At 45.3% G+C, this 22554-nt stretch overlaps 2 protein-coding genes across 4 annotated transcripts; one reads left to right on the plus strand and one right to left on the minus strand.

Moving 5' to 3' along the window:
- Positions 1 to 3342: 3342 nt before the first annotated feature.
- Positions 3343 to 9220, minus strand: LOC133111439 (IST1 homolog). Of its 3 annotated transcripts, none has more exons than XM_061221795.1 (10): positions 9164 to 9220; positions 8325 to 8425; positions 7904 to 8084; positions 7370 to 7457; positions 6983 to 7066; positions 6750 to 6860; positions 6341 to 6514; positions 5883 to 5993; positions 5394 to 5436; positions 3343 to 5214 (listed from the first exon to the last, which is right to left on the minus strand). In XM_061221795.1, the coding sequence occupies exons 2-10, from the start codon at positions 8410 to 8412 to the stop codon at positions 5048 to 5050; spliced, it is 1047 nt and encodes a 348-aa protein (XP_061077779.1). In that variant the 5' UTR covers positions 8413 to 8425; positions 9164 to 9220; the 3' UTR covers positions 3343 to 5047. The 3 variants fall into 3 exon arrangements, with proteins under 3 accessions (XP_061077779.1, XP_061077780.1, XP_061077781.1); XM_061221796.1 differs by having other exon boundaries at positions 9048 to 9168; XM_061221797.1 differs by lacking the exon at positions 9164 to 9220 and adding an exon at positions 8752 to 9157.
- Positions 9221 to 9839: 619 nt separating this feature from the next.
- Positions 9840 to 21664, plus strand: atxn1l (ataxin 1-like). The gene is made up of 3 exons (XM_061222859.1): positions 9840 to 10014; positions 11530 to 12667; positions 14223 to 21664. The coding sequence occupies exons 2-3, from the start codon at positions 11657 to 11659 to the stop codon at positions 15666 to 15668; spliced, it is 2457 nt and encodes an 818-aa protein (XP_061078843.1). The 5' UTR covers positions 9840 to 10014; positions 11530 to 11656; the 3' UTR covers positions 15669 to 21664.
- Positions 21665 to 22554: the final 890 nt, after the last annotated feature.

Consider the following 22554-nt stretch of genomic DNA (forward strand, 5'->3'; position numbering starts at 1 on the left):
CTGAAGCTTCTGGCCTGCCGCCTAACCCCCTCACCTCTCGGCGACCCAGAATCCGACCCCCCTAGAGGAGGGGGCCCTGGTGGACCGTGACCTGATCGCTGGTGGACCGTGACCTTAATGCTTTCGGAGAGCGGACCCTTATCGTGCTGTTCCTCACAGCTGATGCAAGTTGGGGGTTGAGGGGGGTGGCATGGGGGCTGTTTGTATGTTTGTTTGCTCCCTCCTCCCCTGGCACAATGGTTCTCATTCTGACTGACCCCCTATCTGAGGGGGGGTATCTCTGGATACTAAATGGCCTGCCCCCCCCAAAAAAACTGATATGTACTGTGATGTACTAACAAGCACTGGTATGTTCTGTTATGCAGTAGCAGGCACTGATATGCACTGTGATGTACTAACATGGGTCTCAGGAGACTGGGCGGACTGGCAGAGGGGATAATTACTCACGCTCCATTAGAATGCGATCCTATCCCCTGGTTGACCGAGAGACAGAGAGATAAACAGTCGGGGTTTGCACGAATCTTACACAATCTGAGCATCTTCCTCTTGTCCCTGTGTTCCTTGCGAAGAAACCTTTTGACTTCCTCATTTCAAACTATTTGCGTCCTTCGGGAGTGTCCGTTCTTATCCGCAAGCGGCTGATGTGGATGCAGATTTTTGTTTTTGCTTTTATTACATCTCATTCGACTGATTAATCAATCGAGCCTTAAAAAGTAGTATCAGCCACTTAGCAAAACAAAAACCTACACGCACATCAGCTCTTTTTGGGTAAGTTGCAAAGCCCTGTTCTTCTTGCTTGGTTACTACCATGTTTTTCTAGCCCTCTGTCACTAGGGGGTGGTAAAGGCACGTTCAAACACCAAACACCCACGGAATCAGACCAATTGTAAACCGTATCATGTACCATAGATGACTTCATTCGCACGCACACACACACACACACACACACACGGGTTCAGACAATCTGTACGTTAGATATTGCCATTTACCCTGTTATTGTAGTGCAATGAATGTTAAAAAAATATGATTATTCTGTAATGTGATATGTCGTGTTTGGAAGGTTTTTCAACAAAAAAACACCATCAACAATTCTTCTTCTGCTTCTTCTTAGTTGGAGCAAATTCTTCGTTATGAAGCAATACATTGTAAATAGTTTCGAACTAGATAAACAATACGCCACCTGGTGGAGGCCAAAGCACAAGCGCTATTGATGACGTAAAAACGTGGCGACCCCGCAGTTAATCGACACAGGTGTGTTGGTCCTGGACAGATGCTGTCGAGAAACTTTAAGCAATCGTGCATATCACAACATATACCGTTTTATTGATCATTTTTTGATCATATAAGAAACATTTGATTTGCAAACATTTACTTTATGAAGGACTATTTGGATTTTAACTTTGAGCCTTTTTTTCTTTTTTACCTTATTTTCGTTTGTTTGAACGACAAAGAAGCACATTCACAAACGCACAACGCAAACAAACAGGCCGAAGCTGCTGACGGTTCTAAAACGAAAAGGAACCGAAAGATCCTGAACTAATAAAGAAAAGTAAGTAAATGAAATTGAGACATTGTTGTGGAATATTTAATTCGACATTGTGTACAACCTGGAGTTTTGTGAATGTTGTTTCTATTTACTTTTACTTTTTTTTTTTTTTTTATTCATTATGATTTATTTTTTGCCACCACCCACCCCTCTTGGCAGGGAAGAGTATAACAGACAAAATTAAAAAAAGCATTTAAGTTCAGACTGTGATAAAACTAGACTAAGTAGTGGACAGACCGGACACATGTTAATGGGGAGACCGGGACAGGAAAGGGGAGAAGAGAAGAACAAAGGCAGACCTGGGGTACATTCTATTCTACAGTTATTCACAAAAACAGGGTGAAGCTGCTTAGACAGACAGACAGACAGACAGACTGACATAATGAACTTTTTCTATGCAATTGTAAATGCCATTTACATAGCTATTGACATGCTATTCCATTGTGGTTACGTCGAGAGAGAGGTCTGTTTTATTTTATTTTCATTTATCCTATATATATACAACTACACAGTTACATCAATACACAACCACAGTGCCAGAACTAGTAATAATTTTAAAATGCAGTTCCCCCCTCACCTCTCTGCAAATCCCCCAAAACCCTTGAACATTGTTCACTAATGTGAAGCGCCTCTGAATTAATCCCTTTAATACAAAGGGTCCTGTCAACCCGTATGACCTGCCTTCAGTTCAATCACGATCATTCACAAATGACAACGTATTATAAGTGACTGTTCTATATGCACTACATTCATAAAAGTGGCAAAGATGGCAGAAACCAATGAGCTTACAGATTCTACAGTATGTGTCCTGAAGGACTTCTGGTTCATGGCAAATTTATGGAGACTTCATTGGCTCATGTCAGTGTCCCTGAGCGAGACGCCTAACCCCTAAATGCTCCTGATGAGCTGGTTGGTGCCTTGCATGGCAGCCAATCGCCTTTGGTGTGTGTGTGTGTGTGTGTGTGTGTGTGTGTGTGTGTGTGTGTGTGTGTGTGTGTGTGAATGGGTGAATGGGAAACATCAATTGTACAGCTCTTTGGATGAAGGCGCTATATAAATGCCAACCATTTACCATTTCCCATTACATTCTGCCCAGCGTCAGGTATGATACAGCACACTGAGCACCTGTGCTGCATCAGCAATCCTTCTCCACCTGCTGATGTCAGAGATATTATGAACATGCAAATGTCCATGAGAAGTGCATGATGTGGTCTGCTTCTCCAGTGCGGTTTATGGAATATTTTCATCTCTCGCCACCTCTGGATCACACACAACATTCGTGACAAGTGTGTTATATGCGTTTCAGAGATAGGGGTGGGGGTGGGTTCAGTCAGCAGGGTTGTCCTCTCAGTGCGCAGTGACACTTGAGGCACACAATTTGTGGGCTGTTAAATGATACAGATTAAACCTACAGATGCTGTCATTCAAATAACTGTATTTCTCCTGAAATACAGCTTTCCCTTGTGTAAATAGTCTGCATTTATATAGCGCCTTTATCCAAAGCGCTGTGTAATTGATTCTTCTCATTCGCAATTGGGGGTTAGGCGTCTTGCTCAAGCATTTAGACAATGCTGTTTTTATAAAAATGTTAGATTTGGGGATGATGAGTCAGTGATTAGAACGAAACGTTATTTAAAAAATGTTTAAGATAATTACATATGGATCACATTTTGTCAAATGTTATGAATTTATGAAAGTGCAGTATTAAAAATGAACGGACACCGTGACCGATAGTATTGAAAGCTATGGACCATAGTGCCACAATGTGGGAATATAAATATTTCAGTAATAAAGACTTATAAATATGTCCTTTATTACAGCCAAGAGAAGACAATGTCAGTTTTCTGTGAAGATAATGTCTTTACTACAGAGCTTATATTCAGTATCAAACATTTAAACGTAACACTTCAAAAGGTGGACCATATGAAGATTACATTTGTAACAGTGTATCATATAGGTGTTGTTTAAAACTCAGACTCACAATGAACTGATCTAAAGTACAGGACTATAATCTGGTCACTCAATTTGTAACACAGGAACAGAGTAACCAACCATTATGCTCACGATAGTACAGATAAAATAAAAATGTTAGAGAGGCATTTTACATCACCCAACATAAAAAACCAAGAGGGCAAAAGTCAAGCAAAGTAATATTAATTAGATTGGATTTGTACAATTATTATTTTTTTAAACAGAAGCTGAACAACTTCCTGAACAACGTAATATGATTGACGATGACAAAACTCTCAGGTTCAAATCTGAAATGCCAAGGCCACTGATGGATTATATTAGCTATTAATCTGGTATTAATCAAATACAATATTCTAAGGAGTGTGGTTAGTCTACAATGACAAAAATTTTTTTCCTGTTTGCACCTCACACTTCTGCCGTTGGCACATTACTAACACTCCCACCCAGGTTCAATGAGCATCAGAATGACTGCTTTTTAAATTTTATTTTAAACAACATGTGTAAAATGTAAGTGGTCTATAATGGTTATTAGAGCAATTCAATGTTTAATTCACACAAACTATCATTAATCTTACGCTCTCCCATGTTTTAGTATTCAACAACCTGTCTAGTGTTCCAGTCTCGCCTGTAAGGTAATATGTTAGCAGCTTTAGGATGTCACCAGTTGAGTGAAAAGCTATTGGAGACAAAAAAAAAAAGAAAAAAGGACCTACATCTGATTATTCCCAACACATTACCACCACAGCTGAGCAGAAACATGCTTTTCCAGTCTGGGCTTCCAGTGACCTGCTCGCAGAGAGGAGGCCTGGTTCTGACACGGACTAATAGAACTTCCTAAAACACGTATACTGTGTGTGTGTATATACGTATGAAAGCCAGTTTGCAGTGCAAAAAAATGACACCCAAAGCTGATGAAATGTTGAAATGGTGAAAAGAAAAAACACCCGACGCAAACGTAAGGGTGGAAGTTGTCCCCGTTTGGGGAGTCCTTTTTGAGAAGGTCCCCACAGTGTGTATCCTTCCTCACACACACACACACACACACACACGGATCTGTCCAGCTTTTCACTTTTCACAAGTGTGTTCATCTGCATCACAGTTACAGACTGTCGTCTGAAGTGACTAGGCATGCTGATTTAGCTTTACGACTACGCTACGTGTAGCATTAGCATTGTACATTACGGCAGATTCTATTAAAAAGGCCATTATGCATCCAAAGTGCTCATAGAAAAGGTATCTGTGTGATGATCGTGAAGAAGCAGCTTAAATTTCAAAATGTTTATGTACATTATGACACCCCCACAGTAGGACGTTCCTTCATCGCACCTCAAATGTTCCGCGAAGTCATTCGCTCAGAAGAAAAGCTAATCTTAATTCATTAAAAACCTCCCCTGCAATCAACAAGACACCTTTTTGTGTTCAAATGAGGTAAGGTAAAATGGATATCTGTTAGAATAAGTGAGAGAATCTTTACAGAAAGAGTTCATATCCTAAACTGAGTTGAGGGGAGTTGAGAGGTTGCCTGGAGGACTAAGTCTTCTTCTTCAGTTCCTCAAAGCGGCGTGACAAGTCATCAAAATCGATGTCATCAGAGGGCGCAGTGTTTCCACCAAAGGAGGAAGCAGGAAGTGTGTCAGGAACGGAGGGGAGTTCGGGGAGGGCGGTGTTGTCGTAGATTGGGGAGAAGGGACCAGGTCCTGTTGATACACCAATGTGTTTCAATGGGTTAACGCACTGTTGATCCTTACTGTAGTCTGTGCGTCACATCCGGAGTTAAGCGTCAGTGATTCAGCATGAGTCATAATGGAAAATCTCCCCCCTTATCCAACTTCATGATAAGTGTGTAATCTCTAATTTCTCAAGACGATTAACTCACCAGATTCCTGGGACGGAAAAGGCTGGACAGATGATTCATCACTCTGAGAAGACAGAACCATGTTAAAGCTTGTCACAAGTCAACTTCAGGCCACAATGCAAGTCCATTTTCATCTTGTAAATTTTTACTCTCAAAATATCCAGCTATGTAACAAAATCCACTGCTTGCATATATTTACACAAGGTTAGGTAATCCATATTATTACGACTGGCCAGTCCACAGGTCACCAGCAGCAATATGGTGTCAGTTTACGTCGTTGGTAAATGCAGATTAGTATTACTAATCAATGTGCTAATTACTAATCGGCTTAGTGTGTTACTAATCGGATTTGATGTGCCCCATTCGGATTCGATCTCGCTCATCCTGTTTTGAGCCAGGTAGAGAAATGCCAAGATGAAGCAAGCAATCGCAGCAATGACACCAAACTTCTTCCTGAAAGGTGAAAGGGCTGGCTGTCCCATCTGTCTGGGGCGAGTAGGGGGCACTTACGGAGTCGTACGCCGGAGGGTTGCTGGGCAGCTGGGGGGGCTGCCCTCCTCTCACTTGAGGCTGGGGGGTGTTGAAGCTGTCAAAACTGCCCCCGGGGCCATTGTAGGGCACCTGGAGAAGAGACGTGAAAGAAGCGTCCATTTTACAGCTGCAGCCTGCAGCCTAGTCCTACTACTGGGACCTGGAAGGTTGGCGGTTCAAGTGCCAGCAATAAGATCTGCACAGCTATTGCGCCCCTGAGCAAGGCCCTTGAGCAAGGCCCTTAACCCTGCATTGCTCCAGGAGGGATTGTCCCCTGCTTGGTAAAATCAATTGTATCGCTTTGGATAAAAAGTGTCAGGCAAAATACAAATTATTATTATTATTATTATTACAGGAAGTCAACTGCTGCAAACAATAAATCAATGGAATCTTAAGTCCTACATCGTGGCTCTGAGGAGAGGAAAGGCAATTCTTACTGATGCTCTGGGAGCTGGGTAGTCGAAGGCTGAGGGTGTGGACATGGACATGGGCGATGGCATGGCTGCAGGGGGTGCTGTGAACCCTCCACCACCCCCACTTCCGCCGCCCGGCTTCCTGCTGTCGATGTCCACATCGATGAGGTCAGCCTCCTCACCTTGGCACACCTCGGGCTGCGGGAAGAGCAGAACGTCAGGCAACAAACCGTCAACAGACATCATTACTTTACATTCGGAGCAATGTGGGGTTAGGGGCCTTGCTCAAGGTCCCAACAGCTGCACTGATATTTTTGTGGCTACACTGGGGCTTGAACCACCAACCCTCCAGGTCCCAGTCCCTTAGCCACTAGGTTACAGGCTGCCCCATCAGTAAGGCACAACTGACACAGAAGCAGTGCGCTTTCCTCACCCTGACCATGGCGTCTGGCTCGTACGGCACGTTGTAGTTCTTGGCGATCTCGATGAGGTATCGCTCCACCAGGATTTTGGGTGGGGCCTCCACACTCAGCTTGTGCATCAGCTTCATGAGAAATTAAGAGACGATCACAAGGCTGGTCTGTGCACACTACACACCTTCTGAGAGCCATCGACTCAAGTTTTACAGCCTGCTACAAAGTGCAACACAAATTCTGAAAGGCCTACCCTGTCATTGACGGTTCCGATCTGGTTTGTCCTGCACAGCTTGCCGTACTCCTTGCTGTATTTGGCGCACAGCTGGTCGGACACCTGTTTTAAAAGAGCAAAGTGTTCGGTCCACTTGACACAATGCAAACTGCACACCTAAACATAACAGCATCAGCTTCCAGACAACTAATAATTTGCAGAATTGCCTCTTTTGTTCATTCAGAGACCTACAAGTTATGAAAATAATCATAAGGAGAAAAGCTATCGGTAGGCCCGAACGGAATCCGCCGACGCAGAACTCCGACGATTTTCTCTGGAAACCCCACAGAAAACCCTGCAGAAAGTCTGCAGATTCCGTCTGGGCCTAGCAATCGGTTACGTGAGACACAATAGCCCTCTACTCACGATCTTCAGCTCGGAGACTTCAGACTGTAGGCGAGGGGCGGCCCAGATGAGAGTGGACACCGCTTCCTGCAGACCGGGATCCAGTTCTCTGTGGACCGAATGAGAAGTCAGGCTGTTGCTACAGAGAGGGCTGGTCCTCCGTGTATTGTGTCCACTTAATCCACGCTAGTCCTTAATCCAGTGATGTGCCCCATAGCCCCGTACTGAATCGTTAATAGATAAGTGCTGAGATGTCCATGGGGTAACACACAACTGTCAGTGCTAGGAAGGTAACAGTTGGCCATGCGTCAACATACAAGAGTGACTCCTCAGCACTGGTGTCTTGGGTTTCCTGCATTGTGCCATTGGTAGCTGTGCATTTTCGGTATTATTATTTTTTACATAGACCTGAAGGTTACTGTTCAGACCAGAGACTTTACCAAATGTAGTACACCTAAGTACACCTAATGAGTTGGAAATGTTATATTTGGTGCACTAGTTCATGAAAGGTGTTAGGTGAGAACTTGAGTGTAAGGTCAACTGTCACACACTCACTTCATTGACTGGATGAGGCCGAAGCGGGCCAGCAACAGGTCACAGTAGAGTTCCAGAATCTCCATGGCCTCCACCAGGTAGTCCTCTCTGATGATGTGCTCCACGCGGATGCGAGCTCGCTCATCCTTACCTGCCGACAGGTAATCCGCAATCTCTTTCCGTGCTTTCTGGGCGAGCTCGGCTGCAGGAGGACATAAAAGATTGACGTTCGAACAACTCAGATTGACAGCACTATTAAATCTTCCGCAATGTACTTATCCCAGCTGTCAATACATTTGTTGATTGGCGGCCGTCAAACTTGAAGCCATAAAATTGTTCATAATATTTAACCGATTAACTACTCATCTTAATTATTTTTAAATTAATGTACTAGCTCGGAAACAATGTCAAAATGTAATAATAGCGTCGGACAGATCCTCACTTTTCTTCTTTTCAAGGAGTTTAAGGCGGTTGATGACGAGCCGGAGATTGACTCGAAGTCTCTCTGCTTTGAATCCAACACCGAGCATAATGGAAAGCTCACTGTGGAAAAGACACCGCTTTCAACAGGTGCACATCTTATGCAAGAAATTACAGCTCGTCTTACAAATAAAATAAGGTGATTTAATAACAGTTAACGGTTCTAGTAGCGAATGAACACAAACAATGTCAGCTAGCTAACCTACTTAATTGTACCAAGCTAGTTTTTCGTTATCCATGGTAGCTCGCACACAATGAACGAGAAGACAATTACAATAATAAACACGTCATCAAATAAATATAAAGAAAGGAGTAATTAGACTAGTTTTTTTATTTAACTTTTAACAGGCCAGCGCTATGGGGCAACTAGCTATCGAACGGATACTTGCCTAATTAGGCTATGGCAGCTCTTACGTGAAACAAAATACTGTAACGTATACTAGCTAGCTAATGGGCTAAGTTACAGTGTTTCATAAGACCTGCAAATCACGGAACACATTTCCTAGCCTAGCTAAGTTAACCAACGTTAGAAATACATTTTTACATTTGTCCATTACAACATTGTCTAATAATACAATGCGTCTGTCCAAACAGGAAGTGTTTTTCTAAACTCAATAACGTTCATCGTAAACATCTTCCAAGCAGCAAAGGTAAATTGGCTCGTCAGGTCCTTGGCAATCGTTACCTCGCAATCTACGAAAGCATATTTCTACAGACAAACAATGAAAAGGCAGTTGTCATTAACTACACCAGCTGATCATTAGGTTAATATCGAAAACACTGACGCATTATATTAGCTACCTGCTTCGCTGTTAAAATATTCTCCTTCCGCAAATGCGGTTCTGACGCCTGACGTAATATGACAGCGCAAGGATCAATTCTGCGCTATGCGCATACTCGTGTGGGTGGGTGAGAGTAAAACAGAGCAGTTAATCACAGCAGCCTACACTGGTTTATTTTGCACGTTTATCCAGGGTGTCCTACATAATTACATAAATTAATACAAACATGCTGTACACTATTTGTCTGTCATATTCCCCTTATTTTTCTTTAGTATCATAGGCAGATTTGTAGGCTCATTTTTCCAAGCTTATGTTGTACTTTAACGGGGGGAAAGCACATGTATGTGTGACCAATGCCACATCTGGTACTTCGTAGTGCCTTCATTAATTTTATTGACTTCGAACTGGTTTGCCAATACAATACTGACGACTGTCAAGCGAATGGAATTAATTTAGCATTTGGAATATTCAATCCCAAAAAATATATTTTTTCAGTGAAGCTGCAGAAGTGCAGCGCAGAATTGATTCACGTCAAAAACCTTTTTAGGCAGTTTGGAATTCCCCACATTGTCTGTCTGATGTGAATACAGTAAGAATCGTCAGTTGAACTGGGTGCTGTTGAATGTATTTGGATTATTTAAATTAAATTCTTAAATATGGTAGAATTTACACAGGCCACCCCTCCCTTTTCCTCCCTAAAGTCCGACAGGAAGCCCAGTATAGTGACGTCATCCAGGGGCGCCACTAGATTTTCACGTATTGGGTTGTGAAATGGGCACAATTTAACATCTATGTCTGATTTGTTTAAAAAGTAATCATAGTAACTCACAAAGGACCACACTGGGTACAGCACCACAATGACATGGAGAGGTAAGTTAAAAATAATTTCCTGCATCACTGATACAATTAGGTAGCTTGTTAGCAACCATACTAGCATTAGCCAGCTAAAGAAAACAAGTGATGATCTATTACGAAACTGCAAACTAGCAAATGACCAAGCCTTCATCGATGTTCTGCGATGCATCCCCCCCCGGCTGGTTTTTAATGTCTAATCTGTGATCTATAAAAGGAAAACATTTTTTTCACGGTTTAAACCCCATAAAGTACTTTCTTTATATCTTTTCAGCTGCATTGCTAGCCACCTACCCAGAGCCAACACTAGTTCATGAGATTTTATTCTAATCCGTGAGCTGCTATCCACGCAGCGTTAATGTTTGTGTTGGAATATGAGGGCCAAATTAAGCGTTTTTTTCCCCCCACATTACTATTTGTTTCAGTTGGCCAACTTAGCTAGCTAGTGTTGGTTCACTTAATTTAAAGCGTGATGTTGTCAGTAGTTCTGGAGTTAACTTGCCTGTACTTGCAACTGTATAAAGCTGTAACATAGCTAATGATGGTTAACAAACATTACCATACACAGCTAGCGGACTAAAACTAGGTTATCCCAAGAAATAACCTGTCCAGTTTGCCGACCTTGCCTATTTGGATAAATTGTTCCCGGTGCCTCAACTGTGTAACATAAAATTTCCAAAGCTAGGAGTATGCTAACCAAGTTAAAACGGAGATGTAATACAAAGTTTGCCTATCGAGTTGGGCAACATTACTTTCTATAAAGCTAGAACCAGACCGCGCTTTCCAAAAGTACACATCCTCTCTATATATTAAGAAATACAGTATAAAATACTGGTAATGAGCTATAGCTACTGTACAAAATGCATTATCTGGGCTAATACTGTTGTGAGTATTGTTTAGCAATTAGGCCTCATGTATTTCCATAAGTAATGTCTCAATTATTCACATCCCTCATAATTATTTGGAATAAAATCAACAAAAATCTACCAATTAGCATGCAATTAACTTCATCTTAGTCTTTATTGTGCCTCTCTATTGTGCCACAAGGGACCAAAAATTATTGGTCCCTGGTGAAAATAAATGCATTTTTATGGCCAAATATATGCATGTTCTCTGAGGCGTGATCTGAATTATACATACAAAATTACCCCTACATACAAATTTTTTTTCTTGTTGAAGTTTACAGACCTCTAAAAATCACATTTCGTGGCCCTTGCCATTTCCATCGCGACACCTGGCAAACTGTAAATGGCTCTACCGGGAAAACAAAATGGAGTACGAAGCTCAAATTTTCTGAAATTCTATATCTCATAAATGTCTATCAACACAGAGAAAAAGAGAGAAATCCAAGAGCTGCTGTGGTGCAACCTGCTGGAGTTGGCGTGGAATGGCCCTATAATATTCCCATCAAGGATTCTGTTACAATATTACTGCGTTGTACATTATATATATATATGTATCGTTATTATTACCTTGTACATTATTACCTTGAATAGTGTCTATGTGAGTGTTGCAATGTCTCTCTCTCTCCAGATGTGGCAGTTGACATCAGACGGAGGTTTCCAGAGCTAGTTCCAGCGGCAGCGTCCTCCCAGGATTTGGCTCCCTGCTCGCCGCAGTGAGACGGACCCCCCCCCACCCCCGTCCTTCCGGGACCACCATGAAGCCCACGCACGAGCGCAACCAGGAGTGCCTACCCCCAAAGAAGCGCGACCTGCCCGTCAGTAGCCCCAGCAGTGGAGTGGGTGGAGGCGGAGGCGGAGGTGTAGGCGGTGCGGGCGGAGGCGATGACGGGACTCCCTCTCACAGCTCCAGCTCCACCTGCAGCGAAAGCCAGGGAGGGGGAGGCGCAGCGCCCGGGGAGTGGCTGCGGGTTCAGCCAGGTCTGCCGTACAGTGCGGAGAACGCCGACTCCATCGGCGTGCCGGTCGACCAGTACGGGATGCTCTACAAAGTCGCCCTCCCATCGGTCACCTACTCCCCGACCAACCTGCACCCGGTGCTGAGTCACATCTCCCCTGCCTACACCGTCCCCTCCCCGCTCCTGCAGCACCCCGGCATCCCGTACTCCGCTCTGGGGTACGCCCAGATCCCCCACTCGTCCCTGCAGTTCGTGAGCTCCCCGTACGCCGTTCCCTACGCCGTTCCCCCCGGCTTCGTCCCCGGGCCCCTGATCTCGCCACAGTCCGCCCTCTCCCAGTCCCCCCACGTCCCCCACCTGGTCCCCTACCCGTCAGTCATCCAGGAGGGCGTCGTCTCGCCTCCCGGCCCGCCCCCGACCTCCGCCCACGCCTTCGCCAAGGTGTCCGCGGGCGGCGCCGTTCCCATGGTGCTGTCCCCGGAGCAGGCCGCGGCCCAGCAGCTCTTGGGCTCCCTGGGGGGGCTGGCTGCTGGGGAGGGCGGCCCCCGCGGACCTCCGGCCTTCTACCCCCACCCGGGCACCAGAGTGGTGGCCCCCTACAGGGACCCGCGGGCGGCCCTGGAGGTCAACGGCGGGGAGGACGAGAAGGTGGGGAGGGAGCTGCTGCAGGACGTGGGGTACCCCCCCAGGAGTGTGCGGCCCCCCCATGCCGTGGCCGACAGCCCCCAGCACGACAGGCCTGTCGGGGGTCGCAGATACGAGGACCGGGGCTCGCCTGGCCACCGAAGCACTCCCGAGACGGACCTGGAGGTGAGTGACAGTGTCCTCAGCCAATCGGCTACCATCACTTTCTTAGTACCTTGCTTAGGGGCAGCCTGTAGCCTATTGGCTAAGGTACATGACTGGGACCCGGAAGGTTGGTGGTTCAAGCCTCGGTGTAGCCACGATGAGGGCCCTTGAGCAAGTCTAATCAACTGTAAGTTGCTTTGGATAAAGGCTTCAGCCAAATAACAAATTATTATTATTATCATTGCACCTGAAAAGGAGTGATTCTCTTCCTGGTTCATTATGCTGTTGTATCATGCATTTGCCACTGTCTGACAGTCAGTTAAAAACAGTCCTGAGCTGCCGAACGCAGGGTGGTGTGTGTGTGCAGTGTTTGTGCCATTTCTCAAGCTCTGCTGCCAATGTCACCCATGTCACAGACCTTGTTGTAGGAGCCATACGTACACAAACAAAGGCTTCTATGAGCCGTGGGCTGAAATTAATCAAGGTCCTTCGTTTCAAACGGTCCTGTATCAGGAGCGCGATCTCTTGAGTTGATGGTAACGGTTTTGCCTTTCCTCGCGGGGCTGTCTGGTGGATAAGCCGTCTCATGGAATTACATATTTTTTTTTGTATTGCTTCCTAAAATGACAGATGTGGGTGTAGAGTATTCTTGCAAGCGCAGTGAAGGACTTCCTTCTGCTCTGGCCCGTGGGGTGGCAGGGCCAGTGTTTCGTCTCCCGTTCCGCTCAGCTTCCTTCCTCCTCGGCTGGGGCTTGTGTTGGGCAACGCCGACTCTGCTGGGAAGGAACCGAGATTGCCGTCTGACTTGTGGTCCGCCCCAAAGCTGACAGGAAACCAGTCTGTGGTTGAGGGGACCTGGGGGAGTCTGGTGGGGGGGGGGGGGGGGGACTGGGGGCTGCGGGCAGGGGGTGTCTAGGGGGTGCGGGGGAGGTTGGGGTCCTTTGTAGTTTGTGTTTTGTGTTTTTGAGAATTGAGAGAAATTCCAGCGGTTACCTATTGTACTCTGAGGTTTAATCCGTTTGTTGGTACATTATTCATTATTGTGCAAATGTGTTGTGTGAGATGAGGGTCGTTTATAAAGAAAGCAATCTTCGTGTTCCGTAACCACAAATCACACCTATCTTGGCATTAGCCTGCATTAAATCGTAGCTACGCCGTTTCCCTGGGAAATGGTAAAATGTGCTGCACCGTGCCTCATTAAAAATACATGAAGCTGAGTGAATATTCAGGCTGTTTCCTCTTCAGCGCCCTGCTTAATCACACTGGAGCACAACACTCATTATGTAATACAAGATACGCACAGCTGCGGAGTTATCTCTGACTGGCTGCTCGCCAGTTGGCTCATAAGACAGCACGCAGCAATAAAGCGAAATAAGCTTTCTGGCTACGTTGTTAAATTGGGCTGTGGTCTCTCATTATTCAGAATACACTGTTCCCTATATTCTTTGTGCCTCTGATTTAAGTATATAATGCCAGATAACCAGTATCTACTTAAGAAAAGCTTTATTTTGCTCAGGAAGTGTTGCAAGTCAGGGCGCCGTTGGCTAACTCACCACTTCCTATCTACATCCTCAAGGTTCAGCGAGTGGTGGGCCGCCTGACTTCCCCAAACCGCGGTGTGACCGGGAGCCATAAAGAGGAGGCGCTGCGCCCCCTGAATCTGTCCCAGAGTTCCCAGAGGGGCTGGCAGCCGGTGCCCGGGGCCTGCGTGGAGAACATGGCTGGTCTGGGCAAGCCTGTGTACGAGGCGCACGCGGTGGGAGCCGGAGACCCGCGGTCCCTCGCGGTCCATCAGCCCGCCCGCCACGCCGTGATGCTGGCCAACGGGCAGCCGGTCCTCGTCCCGCTGGACTACAAGCATCAGCAGCATTACGCCGGCCTGGCCAACGACATGATCGCCGCGGCAACGGCTGCGGCGCCCGCGAGGCACTCGAAAGCGTCCGATTCCCCGGCGCACCCGCACCCCCCGGACAGGGCCCCCGTGGAGCCGCCGCCGCCCCAGCAGCTGCAGGTGCACCCCAGCCCTCCTGTCCCGACCCCGTGCCCCGTACCCGTCCCGGTCCAAACCCAGCCGCCCCCCTCTCTCGCCCAGAACCCCTCACACTTCATGAAGGGGGCCATCATCCAGCTAGCCACGGGCGAGCTGAAGCGCGTGGAGGACCTGCAGACGCAGGACTTCGTGAAGAGTGCGGAGGTGAGCGGGGGCCTGAAGATCGACTCCAGCATGGTGGTGGACATCCGGCAGAGCACGCAGAAGCCCGGCCTGGTGGCCCTGCACTTCACCGTGGGCGAGCAGCAGAGCAAGGTGACCATCGACGTCCCGCCCGAGCACCCCTTCTTCGTCTTCGGCCAGGGCTGGTCCTCGTGCAGCCCCGAGGGCACGGCCAAGTCGTACGGGCTGGGCTGCCACCACCTGCAGGTCGGGGACGTCTGCGTCTCCATCACTTTACAGCAGCCGCAGCGGCAGGAGAGACCGCCGCTCCAACAACAACAGCAACAACAACAGCAACAACAACAACAACAGCAACAACAACAGCAACAGCAACAGCAGCAACAGCAATCATCCCGGACGCCCGCCAAGGCCGGCTCTGCCACCAGCGTGATCCAGGCCCAGCCCATGGGGCCCCCGGCTCCCCAGCACCTCCGGCCGCCGGCGCAGGGTCGGGCCGAGAGCGGTTACCGGGACGGGGAGCGAGGCGAGGCGGAGGAGCTCGCGCAGGTAAGGGTCGGGGGACACGGGGAGACGCTCTCCCGGACAGACAGGACTTCGGCGGAGCACGTCCGGAGCCTGAGCGGCAACTATTTGCACACGGAGGGCGCCCCTCCCCGGACGGTGGCCGCCGCGATGCGGGGCCTGTCGTCGTCGATCGTTGGAGCTCAGAGACACAGGTCCGTCCCCAGTTTCCAAAGATACGGCACCAAGGACGAGGAGGAGGCGGCCCACCTCTCCTCCACACGACCCTCCTTCATCCCCCAGGAGGTGAAGTTGTCCATCGAGGGGCGCTCAAACGCGGGGAAGTAGCAAGGGGCGTTCGCCAGCCGCGGGAGGGTGTTGGCTGAAGCGGGAATGCGTCGGCCAACCTCGGCAGGATGTTGGCTGAACCATCAATGCGTTAAAAGGACCAGAAAGTGATAAGGCAAAAACAGTATGCTCTTTGTTTGGCGTTTGCACACTCATGAAGGTTAGAATTATACCACGATGACTGTTCAGGATCTTCTAAGGTCAGTCCGGCCTGGGCTGGCTGTAGTGGTCGCAGTGTTCGGTTGACCACGCAAGGTGTTATTATGACGAGAAAATAACAGGCAAGGTAACCAAAGTTCTTTGGTAACAGTTTTGGTCACGGGCTGCTCACAAGAGCGCTGGGCCAAAAACGTAAGTGCGGGACTCTGCTCGACCTCTGCTTCGTGGAACAGCTGAGGACCATCAGCAGCAGTTGCAGTATTAACCAAAGCCTCCACAATCTACAGTACGTGCTGTCCTCCGGGTGGGTTCCAGTCTGATGTGGTGCAACGACTGCTTTGACGAGAATCTCCTCACCTTTGACCAAAATCACACACACACACAAACCCGGGATGGAGCAGAGTGTGTGGCTGCACTGGGGTGAAAAAGGAAAAAAGAGTAGTCTGTCCGACACTGATTCTGGCGAAGTGATCCAATCGCTTCTGCCTTGTTTTGTGTTCTAATCTATGTGGGGGGATTTCTCGAGAAAAATCTGATTCTTTTTAAAAAAATCTTGCAAAAATCTCATGGGTCATTCTCTTAAATATTGATTCCATACGTTTCCTTTTTTTTTTTTTTTTCTCTTTCCTTTTTAATATTGTTTCCTTTGGCAAAAGGCTCTTGGTATGTAATGGTTATTGGGCACATTTCTCAGAAGGATTAGATTTTATGCTGCTGCTTATTGCACTTGCTTCTTCTGTGCGACTCCTTACGGCGCCACCGTGCTAATGTAGTTCCCTGGTCGGCACAGCATCCGTGCTTCAGTACCAGCAGACTTGCGCCCTCCCCCGACTCCAGTGTTTACAGTCCATGTACGTTTGTGCCTCATCTCTCTGTTTTCTTTAAAGTCTGTTAACGCATCAATTGTTACCCTTTACAAACACCGCCCGGTCAAAAGTTAGGAATTGCCTTGCCCTTTTTTCTGATTTCATGTTTTATTTCCTCCTGTTTGTAAACGTAAATGAATTGACACGTGGTCAAAGCGCTGGCTCAGATCCTTTGTGAATGGGTTTTTATACCTTTTTATACATTTTGGTTTCGCCAAAGTCATCAAGGGTCCAAGGTATCAAACGAACAAACATGCTGCTGCCAGGTATGCAGTAGATAAGAAAAGCAAAGTTTCTCATGACAAATTTTCACGTTGAACTCAATGGAAAGAATATTCAGGAGAAACAACCCTTGATGTATCTAGTGCCAGCACTGTGGTTTGAGGCTGGTTTGATAGCTCGGACTCTTGATGAGTTAACGGCATTTAGCAAAGAATGTGTTCCATACTGTATCGGCATAATTTACAACTGAATCAAGTCCCAGCCCCCAATTCCCACAGAGATCCATTAAAATGCAAAAGGTTTTAGTATCGCTTGTAGGACAACCTGTAAATAAGTTCATAAGTCATAGACATCAGGATGTCATGGCATGTAAAGGATATACAACCAAATAGAAAGCATGACTCTTATAGTCATTCTTATAGTTAATTTGTCTCAAGCACTGACTACATTTACAAAGTGCTGTAATTATTACACTGTCAAACCAAAATGTATAGAACAACGCTTAAAGAAAAGCTGCACTTTGACCATGTGTGAATTGTTTAATGACAGATAAAGTAAAATATTAAACAGAAAAAGGAGAAAAGGGCAAGGTGATTCCAAACTTTTGACCGGGGCTGTAGGTCTGAGTGGAGACAACACCTGATATTCACAACACACGCATTGAGTGTGAACGCACGCAGGACCTGCAAAACCTCATTCTCTGCTGCTGACTGTTTACTGTCATGAAAATTATCCGTACCCACGTAACTTCAGTCAGACTAACCTAAACCCAAAGATGGAACACGCATACTTATTTTTGGGCAAATTTGCCACTTGAGCTACCAATTATTATTTGCTTTGACATTGAGGCAGTCTTTTTTGAAGGTCAGGTCAGGATTATTTTTTATGTTTGCCGTGGCTATTGAGCACCAGTCTGTTCTGGCACTACTTTCTTTGTTTGCTCTTGTTACAGCTTTGCCATCTGTAATTCATTGATTGAATTACAGTAGGCTTCCACTGAAGTCATCCCATCTCTTCAAACCGTCTTCACGAATCTGGGTGTTCGAGGCTGCTTAACCTGCCTCCTGTGTTTTAAGAACTTTTGAGGACACTGTGGGTGTCTGTGTTGGGAGTCCTTAAGATCCAAGTACCGTTTGGAAACACTGACTAGTATCACGATTCAGTTTGTGGATAGAAACTTTGTGGAGAAAACCACCACTGATAAATCCTTATTTCCTGGATGCTTAATTACAATTATGAAAGCAATAGTTGCTCTTGGGAACATGGATGTGCAAGGTTTACCCAGCTTTGATGTTTTTGGTATTGTTTTTATTTTTTATTTTAAATAATGCATATAACAATAATAATAATAATCATTATAATAATGTCTTTTAGACTTCAGAATATGCAGCTGACATTTTCCCTTTCAAGTGTCGGGTTGAGTTTGAGTCAGAGGGTTTAAAAGATAAAGGCAATCAAAGCCATCGTGGCATTCCAGAGATCCTTGGATGTACAGTCGAAACGAAAACGACCCCTTATTAACGGCCAATAATTTTATTGCCTTCCGTTCTTGATATGTTTTGCAAAAAAAAAAAACAATGTTACCCATTTCTGTGGTCGTGACCTTTGAGTAGTTTTGTGTTGCACAGAACATTTCTTTTGACTGAAATAACAGGAGAATCTTTTTTTCTTCTTTTTCTTTTTTTTTAAGAAACTGATGTGGTACACACTCATTACAGATCAACAACAAATATATAATAATGCAGTTTATTTTTTATTTTTTTGGTTGCTGTAAGACAATTAAGAACAAGTGCAATTAGATTGATTCCAAATTGACATTCTGCATATTCAAATTTACTCTTCTTTTGGTTAATGTATCAGAGTCTGTCCCATCTGCCTGTCGTTGCTGTCCTCAATCGCCTTCCAAGTGACAAACCATACAGGCCAGCGTCGTCATGCTGCGATCAGTGCCAACCTTCGGCAGATAGGAAAGCCAGCATTATTTCATACGGTTTTTCATCAAATTCATAAGTGCAGAAATGCTAAAAGCTTGAGCAGGTTTATATGTATCAAATATGTGCTGTGTAATGCATACGGTTATATAATTAGGCTATATAAGATGTAAGATATCATTCCTCCGGTTCATCAGCCTTCACATTTATTTTAGCATTAGCACTGTTTCCATTTTACCTCTTCAGTCTTATTGTCCACCTTGCTCTCATCGGTGTGATTGCACTTGGTTGAAGTTTGAATTCATTTAATTTTCAGCTTTTTATTTTGTGCAAATTTAAATGACCTTTTAATCAACTGCCACGGCTGCCAAAATGACCTGGGTGCAGCACGCACTGCGGAAATAGAAGACTGATATGCTACTTTTTTGAAATGGCTGAAAGTAGCGATTAATTTTATCGGAAAGGTGTCCGCTTTCCTTGTGTAGATCAAGTCATTGATCTTGTTTGCCAAGAACCAGGAACGTGATGGGGACACTTAGTTAGATTCTTGACATCAAGAGGATTGACTCCTCTCCTACCTTTCATAATTTCATCTGGTCCACAAACATCTCTCGGTGAATAAACAGCCTTAACGTATTTCAGGATGTTATCCGGTGTATTACGGCTCAGTATAATATTTGGGAGCATTACATATTAGAGGTTTTTCCCAAGGACTTCTCCCCCAGGAGACCTGTTGTCCCATTTGAGTGCTCTGCTCAGTGAGTCGAGGGTCAAACGAGACGCTTCCGGCAAGCGATTGAGCGGGTAAACCACAACAGTGAAATTATTACTGAGTGGTTGTTTCATTCGGTTGGTCTCCGGTGGAACCGTGTATTGTGACACATGCAGTTGGTTCCTGGTGCTGGTGAAAGTCCTGCACTGTGGCGGTTAGAGTTCTGGGCGAAGGAGCCGTTCTTTGCGCTGCACTTCCAAGGGTGCGACTGCGGTGTCCCTTCGAGGATTTGAACCCGTAACCACGGCGTTCCCCCATCATGCTCACCGTCACCGTTTGCGCTGCGTGCCCTCTGTCTCTGTCTCCGTGGAGAGGTGACTGGCTGACGGTGGCCGCAGGTTAATGAGTGGGACTAGGAATAGCTCTAATGCTACGCGATGGCAGCGGACTGCTACCATGTCTGTGTCTGCACAGGACGCCGTGAAGACATGCTGCTTGTGCAGACAGCGCACCTAAGGGTCACCTTATATACTTATGTTTCATCAAATCACTTTCACTTAATTTTACGAATTTTCAGACCGGTTTCACAGAACCAGATTAAGATTGGTCCTGGACTAAGTTGAGTTTTGCATGGGGAATTTCTATTCAAAATTTAATTTAGTCCAGAACTAGGCTTTATCGGTGTACACACATGATGGTCATTTGTTTGAGTTTTTCTCTATATAGTCAAATATAACCAGCAGTTGAGCATGTGCTTGTGCGCATGCTAAGGATGTTTTTTTAAAAATATATTATCAATTCAATAATGCCTTAAAACCACAACGTACATGTCAATAGAATGATTTGCAGGTGTTAGGTTTTTTCCCCCCCCTTCCCCTCAGTATATTACAAGAGTTGTTCATTAAGCAATGTTTCCTATGTTTTTATATTGTCCGAAGGTGGTAGCATTTTATATATGATACAGGTGACTGATGGAGTGTATGCACAAGGGAGAGCGAAGGTGTCTGGTCAGGTGAGATCTGTCTCTGCACTTTTGTTTCCACAAGATTTAATAGACAGTGGTGGTAAAATTTTGAAACGGGCAGGAAAAAATTGCGCTCCTACTCAAAAAATACTTTTGTTTCGGGCAGTTTTTTTTTCTTTCTAGTGATGTCTTGATGACTATAAAGGGCCCTGTTAGTTTGATGCTTTTGTGGTGGTTTGGAGGCGATTTTCCATTTGGGTAAACAGAATGGCAGGAATGTTTTCAGACTGTGACATAGGAAATCAGTCAAAGGAAGACATTTGTTGCCAGTCCCCCCCCCCCCCCTCCCTCTAGAGAAAGGTATTTACATTTGCCCTGCTTTATGTAAACATGATGTCCAGTCTTGCGTTTGTGACAGAGAGGGATTCTCTCCAGTCCTGATGGTAAATATGCTTGTTTGCATATTCGTAGATCTTGTGGAAACAAACAGCGTTTGTTGAGTTTATAAATGACTCAGAGGAAAGGTAGTGTATAACCCAGTTTAAATGGGCAGACGGGGCAGCTAAGGTTTGGTTGATGGTGTGTGACTATATCATGAGAGTTTTAAATTAATCATTTGTAATATCAAATTAAACTTGTACTTTTGGCACTATGTGACACTGCTTTTATGTGATGTGTAATACACTGATAAGAAAGGACATCTTTAATGCATAAAAACTGCAAAATATATGCAATGATGTATATGTAATATTGAATCCTCAAGTATAATCCAGGTTGTGTAAACATTGTATAGCAAGTTTTAATATCTTATGGCTGTACCAATATGTATTAATTCTTATCGGAAGCCTTATAGTTGTGAACCCAAAGTGCTCCCTTTTTCTAAAGTACCGTACACCTACCTGAACTTTCAAAAGCATTAATAACTATATTTTATTTGTACTCGTTTTGAATAAATTAGATTTGTACTGTATATTTGTACTTTTTGTGAACTTAGGGCTGAATTGTTTTTTTGTTGCTGTTTTAACACAATGTACTTAAGGACACAAAATATTGTATTTTTACTGTTACAGCTAACTTCTTATGAAATATTGCATTTATCATGTTTAAGTAAACACAGTATAATATAATATATATATGCATAATCTTGGTGATTGTACTTGACTTGTGTGTGTGTGTGTGAGTGTGTGTGTGTTCCGACTCTTAAAATAGTCTTGTCTGATTCTGACGGGCAGAATACGCACAGCATTAATCTCAATATTATATCCAGGGGAACCCGTATTCTTGTGGCTTTCCAAGTGGTTAGAATTCATTTATGAAAGAGCCTTCAATGCTACACAAGGCCACAGTGACAGCACTGATGATGACAGAGTCCCGTTTGGTCATGATCATATCCTGTTGCATACCGTGTCCCTGTCTAAAGGTCTGTGTTTTTGGACGATGCGGACTGTGTAAGATACAGTGCTGTTTATGTACTTTAGGAACCAGTGGCTTTTACCATGGTATGTTTCTACTTGGAAGCTTTCAACATGGTATGTATATAGATCAATAGATCATTGGATTTATAAAGCACTGTTCTAGACACTCAAAGCACTGACAGTGATGAGGGGGGAAACTCGCCTCAACTACCACCAATGTGCAGCACCCACCTGGGTGATGCACGGCAGCCATTTTGTGCCAGAACACTCGCCACACACCAGCTGGAGAGGGAGAGAATAATGTTTTTGCCAACTGAATCGGGGGATGATTAGGTGGCAGTTTGAAAGAGCCAGGGTTGGGAAATCAGCCAGGACACCGGGGGAACCCCCCTACTCTTTGCGAGTGTTTCAACATGGTATGTTTCTGTTTGGGAATGGGTTCTAGTTGAGTTATGTTGCATTTGACAGAACAAAAGGAGGCCAGGGGCCATATTGGACTGCACATTAGAGAAAATCTGTTAGTTTATTCTCACATTCTATTTTTGCCTTTTGTTTTAATCTATACATCTGTTAATCCAGTAACAGAATGCTCTCCCACTTGGAGCTATCCACGACAC

Source organism: Conger conger, chromosome 15 (assembly GCF_963514075.1).
Source record: "Conger conger chromosome 15, fConCon1.1, whole genome shotgun sequence".
In the NCBI taxonomy this organism is placed as follows: domain Eukaryota; kingdom Metazoa; phylum Chordata; class Actinopteri; order Anguilliformes; family Congridae; genus Conger; species Conger conger.